This window comes from Mytilus trossulus, chromosome 8 (assembly GCF_036588685.1).
Source record: "Mytilus trossulus isolate FHL-02 chromosome 8, PNRI_Mtr1.1.1.hap1, whole genome shotgun sequence".
NCBI lineage: Eukaryota > Metazoa > Mollusca > Bivalvia > Mytilida > Mytilidae > Mytilus > Mytilus trossulus.
In genome coordinates, this window is record NC_086380.1 from 58286082 (window position 1) to 58292134 (window position 6053).

At 36.4% G+C, this 6053-nt stretch overlaps 1 protein-coding gene across 1 annotated transcript in view; it reads left to right on the forward strand.

The window, feature by feature from the left end:
• Nucleotides 1–2255, forward strand: part of LOC134727800 (protein MMS22-like) — a 30487-nt gene extending 28232 nt beyond the window's left edge. Inside the window, exons 25-27 of the mRNA XM_063592190.1 lie at nucleotides 331–389; nucleotides 961–1095; nucleotides 2060–2255. Of these exons, the coding sequence (XP_063448260.1) occupies nucleotides 331–389; nucleotides 961–1095; nucleotides 2060–2255 (390 nt within the window). The remainder of the gene's footprint in view (nucleotides 1–330; nucleotides 390–960; nucleotides 1096–2059) is intronic.
• The last annotated feature ends 3798 nt before the right edge of the window (nucleotides 2256–6053 follow it).

Below are 6053 nucleotides of genomic sequence, written 5' to 3' on the forward strand. Positions count from 1 at the left end.
CAAAATATTTTCAAAACAACAGATTGTAAGGTAACCTAGGTGCTTCGTATAAATAATTGAGCAGTTATTTTAAAGCTTTGAAACAAGACAAAAGCAGAACTGAAGGTAACCCAGTGCTATGGATCAGAAAACAGTTCATATACTTTAATACTCTTCGGTTGAAATATATGATAAAGCGTATAATACATGGCAAAATCCGTATCACATGCCGTATCACCCTCGACCAATATCATCACTCGGGCCTAAAGGCCCTCGGGCTGATATTGATGTCTCGGGATGATACGACATATGATACGGATTTTGCCATGTATTATTCTCTATATATTTCAGTCCCTGTATTTTGCAAGAGATGTAATCAACAGAACAGTAAACAAAGAAGTCATAGCCAGGTAGGGTTATTTGAAGTACTACAGTTGAAAAGTCTTACTACAGTTGAAAAGTCTTAACAGAAATTTAAAAGTAAATTAAGGTTTCTATATTGACAGTTATATTGCAAATGATATAAAAGGTTTCTAGAATGTTTCTGTAAATAGTAGATTAGAATTATTTAAGTGATTTACTATACACACTATGCTGCTACTAATAAATACATTTTGGACTAAAGTTGTAATTTGAGCATTGAATGGCCTCACTAAATGTATAGAAATCTGTCAATTGTTTAACTTTTTTTTGTCTTCTTTATTTTGGGGTGGTTTTTATCATATTCAAATACTGTAAACCAACTTATTTTCGCGGGTACTTAATTTCGCATTTTACCCTTCATAGACCACTTTGCAGCTATTTAATTTCGCGATTTTCTGAATTTCAATAAGGAATGATCCAAGTATTACTTATTTGCGACGATTAATATTCGCGTTATTTTTCTACTCTCGAAAGTCGCGAAAATAAATCGATTGCGAAAATAAGTTGGTTTACAGTAAACCTATCATTCATTCATATTTTTATTTCTGTTTTTTTCAGTGATTTATGTATCCTTGTTTGTCCAGTTCTCAGTATACATTTACAATGTGACTCTATATCTACCCAGCATCTATGTCAAACCCTCCTTCAACAGATGGTGGAGGCAGGAATCTCTCATCCACATGTTGGTACAAAGTAAGTTTTACAGAATGTGTATTAGATTGTGCAAGAACCCTATATCTTTTTCTATGCATTCACAATTTACTTTGGTGCCATTTCATCGATAATGTCTTATATATATAAATAAGCAGATGTGATATGATTGCCAATGAGACAACTGTCCACAAGAGACCAAAATGACACAGACATGAAAACAACTATAGGTCACCGTACGACCTTCAACAATGAGCAAAGCCCATACTGCATAGTCAGCTATTGAGGGCCGTGACATGACAATGTAAAACAATTCAAACAGGAAGACTAATGGCCTTATTTATATAAAAATAATGAACGAAAAACAAATATGTATCACATAAACAAACGACAACCACTGAATTACAGGCTCCTGACTTGGGACAGACACATACATAAATAATGTGGCAGGGTTAAACATGTTAGCAGCTGGATCCCAACCCTCCTTCTGACCTGGGACAGTGGTATAACAGTTGAAAAAGGCTTAACTCATCAGATGGACAAAAATATAATTGGATGTAGCCTGAGAACAAGACTTATTGTTATATGACGTCAGAGGAGTGAAATAACCAACTTTGTGAAATTATTGGTTTTTTATTTCAATGGGAAAATCAGTTTTCGAATATGTTATTGTTCCCGTATTATTTACTAAGATTGTGGTCTTAGCACTATCAACTACTTGTTTAGTAATTTTTCAAAAATCAATGCAATGTTTTCATTATTGTGAAAACTGCAACAGGGTTGTATTCACAATAGTTTAAACTTGCATTTTGAAATTTTTTATATGAATTAATCAGGATTTTTCTCAATATCACAAAAATTAAAATTGCATTGTAGTCAAAAATGCCAAAATTGGAATAATAAATGCACGCAATAATTTCTGAATTTACAGTAATTACAGTATTGACTCAGTTGGGTAATTTATTAAATTATCAGAATTAATATTAATACATTTATTTTGTTATAGGGAGGTGGTTGGAGAACAGATTATGAACTTTTTATCAAAATTTAAGAAGGTGAAGCTAAACCAGGCAATAAAGACATTAGAAAAGTTACCAAAATCAGGCAACTGTTATATACAGAAGATTTTACCCAGGATAGAACATGTGATTGTGGAGTATGAATCCTTCAGGGGCACAGGACAGGATACAAAACTAAGGTAAAGTAGTCCTCAAGGGGCACAGGACAGGATACTTAACTAAGGTAAACTATTCCTCAAGGGGCACAGGACAGGATACTAAACTAAGGTAAAATAGTCCTCAATGGGGCACAGGACAGGATGCTTAACTAAGGTAAACTATTCCTTAAGGGGCACAGGACAGGATACTAAACTAAGGTAAAGTATTCCTCAAGGGGCACAGGACAGGATACTAAACTAAGGTAAAGTAGTCCTCAAGGGGCACAGGACAGGATACTAAACTAAGGTAAAATATTCCTCAAGGGGCACAGGACAGGATACTAAACTAAGGTAAAATATTCCTAGAGGGGCACAGGACAGGATACTAAACTAAGGTAAACTATTCCTTAAGGGGCACAGGACAGGATACTAAACTAAGGTAAAATAGTCCTCAAGGGGCACAGGACAGGATACAAAACTAAGGTAAAGTAGTCCTCAATGGGCACAGGACAGGATACAAAACTAAGGTAAAATAGTCCTCAAGGGGCACAGGACAGGATACTAAACTAAGGTAAACTATTCCTCAAGGGGCACAGGACAGGATACTAAACTAAGGTAAACTATTCCTTAAGGGGCACAGGACAGGATACTAAACTAAGGTAAATTATTCCCCAAGGGGCACAGGACAGGATACTAAACTAAGGTAAAGTATTCCTCAAGGGGCACAGGACAGGATACTAAACTAAGGTAAAGTATTCCTTAAGGGGCACAGGACAGGATGCTAAACTAAGGTAAAGTATTCCTCAAGGGGCACAGGACAGGATACTAAACTAAGGTAAACTATTCCTCAAGGGGCACAGAACAGGATGCTAAACTAAGGTAAACTATTCCTCAAGGGGCACAGAACATGATACTAAACTAAGGTAAACTATTCCTTAAGGGGCACAGGACAGGATACTAAACTAAGGTAAAGTATGCCTCAAGGGGCACAGGACAGGATACTAAACTAAGGTAAAGTAGTCCTCAAGGGGCACAGGACAGGATACTAAACTAAGGTAAAGTATTCCTAGAGGGGCACACGACAGGATACTAAACTAAGGTAAACTATTCCTTAAGGGGCACAGAACAGGATACTAAACTAAGGTAAAGTATGCCTCAAGGGGCACAGGACAGGATACTAAACTAAGGTAAAGTATTCCTTAAGGGGCACAGGACAGGATACTAAACTAAGGTAAACTATTCCTCAAGGGGCACAGGACAGGATACTAAACTAAGGTAAACTATTCCTCAAGGGGCATAGGACAGGATACTAAACTAAGGTAAAGTAGTCCTCAAGGGGCACAGGACAGGATACTAAACTAAGGTAAAGTATTCCTTAAGGGGCACAGGACAGGATACTAAACTAAGGTAAAGTATGCCTCAAGGGGCACAGGCCAGGATACTAAACTAAGGTAAAGTAGTCCTCAAGGGGCACAGGACAGGATACTAAACTAAGGTAAACTATTCCTTAAGGGGCACAGGACAGGATACTAAACTAAGGTAAAATATTCCTGAAGGGGCACAGGACAGGATACTAAACTAAGGTAAAGTTTTCCTTAAGGGGCACAGGACAGGATACTAAACTAAGGTAAACTATTCCTTAAGGGGCACAGGACAGGATACTAAACTAAGGTAAAGTATTCCTCAAGGGGCACAGGACAGGATACTAAACTAAGGTAAACTATTCCTCAAGGGGCACAGGACAGGATACTAAACTAAGGTAAACTATTCCTTAAGGGGCACAGGACAGGATACCAAACTAAGGTAAAGTATTCCTCAAGGGGCATAGGACAGGATACTAAACTAAGGTAAAATAGTCCTCAAGGGGCACAGGACAGGATACTAAACTAAGGTAAAGTATTCCTTAAGGGGCACAGGACAGGATACTAAAATAAGGTAAAGTATTCCTCAAGGGGCACAGGACAGGATACTAAACTAAGGTAACTATTCCTCAAGGGGCACAGGACAGGATACTGAACTAAGGTAAAATATTCCTTAAGGGGCACTGGACAGGATACTAAACTAAGGTAAAGTATTCCTCAAGGGGCACAGGACAGGATACTAAACTAAGGTAAAGTATTCCTCAAGGGGCACAGGACAGGATACTAAACTAAAGTAAAATAGTCCTCAAGGGGTACTTGACAGGATACTTAACTAAGGTAAAATATTTCCTCAGGGGCACAGGACAGGATACTTAACTAAGGCCAAACATTCCATCAAGGGCACAGAAAACGATACTAAACTTAGGTTAAGTGTTCTATCAAGGACACAGAACAAAATGTAAAAGTACAAAAATACTGAACTCCGCAGAAATTCAAAATGGAAAGTCCCTTATCAAAGGGCAAAATGAAAAGTTCAAACGAATCAAACCTGTCCAATGGATAACAACTGTCATATTCCTGAACAGGCATTTTCTAATGTAAAAAACGGTAGAGTGAACCTGTATTTATAGCTAGCCTAACCCCTCACTTTTATGACAATTGCACCAAATTCCATTGTATAAGTAATGTATCCCTAAGCTGCAAAAAATAGGATACTAAAACAAAGTGTAAATCATGTACAACTAGTGCAGGGGATAGGAAACTGAGGTAAGGTAGAGGTCTGACCATTTACCAGGAAAATTAATTCCTTCAGGGGAACAATAGAGGATATTAAACTAAACTAATGTTTAGTCTGATAACCTTGATAATAATTCATGAAAGTGATACTCAATTTAAATTCTATCTACTAAATTTATTGAATTAGGCACAGGACATAATACCACAGGACATGAAACTAGACTAAGGTTAAATCAAACATCATTCATGTATGTTAAATTTTACAGGGGTATTTAAATGTGGTCAATTTTATCTGAAAATTGATTCTAAGGTAAAAAATACCAACTTGATATTCCAACTTATAAATAATCTAAAGGTTAGGTTCTCTTGGAGCCCTGCACAGGATAATGGACTGAGTAGAATTTTATACTATACTCTCAACAATTACATTTTTGATTCAAGCGTCACTGATGAGTCTTTTGTAGACAAAATGTGCGTCTGGTGTAATTATTAAATTTTATTCCTGGTATCTATGATGAGTTTATTTGCAACCATTGGGTCAATGTCACTGCTGGTGGAGATTTATTTCCCCGAGGGTATAACCAGCCCAGTAGTCAGCACTTCTGTGTTGACTTGAGTTATCATTGATATGTTTATAATTATGAATGAGCTGTTAACAAAACTTTGATTTTTTTAAAAACTCAGGCTTTTCTACTTCAGGAATAGATTACCTTAGCTGTATTAGGCAAAACTTTTAGGAATTTATGTCTTCAATACTCTTCAACTTCGTACTTTATTTGGCCTTTTATAAAAAAAATTATTAGAGCGTTACTGACTCAGATTAAGGAAATAAAGAGTAGACAACTCATGAAAGTGTCTGTAATAACACATGCATGCTATTTTTCTCTGATAACTTGTTTAAGTTACACCCTTGACTGGTAACACATTTTTTTTTATATTTATCCTTTCAGGCAAACATACCATTCACTTATTGCAACATTCAACTCATGAGTAATGTTTTGTAAAGATGTTGTGGCTTTGACAGCCGAAGAAGACTTAGTATGTAACACTCATGTTGCTGATATTTCTTTCCGAAGGATGCCTTTTGAAACGTCATGATGCAATATATTTATGTAGATAGACTCTAAAAGAAAGATGGGTGATGTGATTGGAAATTGAACTGAATTGAAGCTCTGTAGTACTGGAATGTTCTACATGGATTAAAAACATTCAAATACAAACAGTATCTTTGTTGGAAATTCATCCAT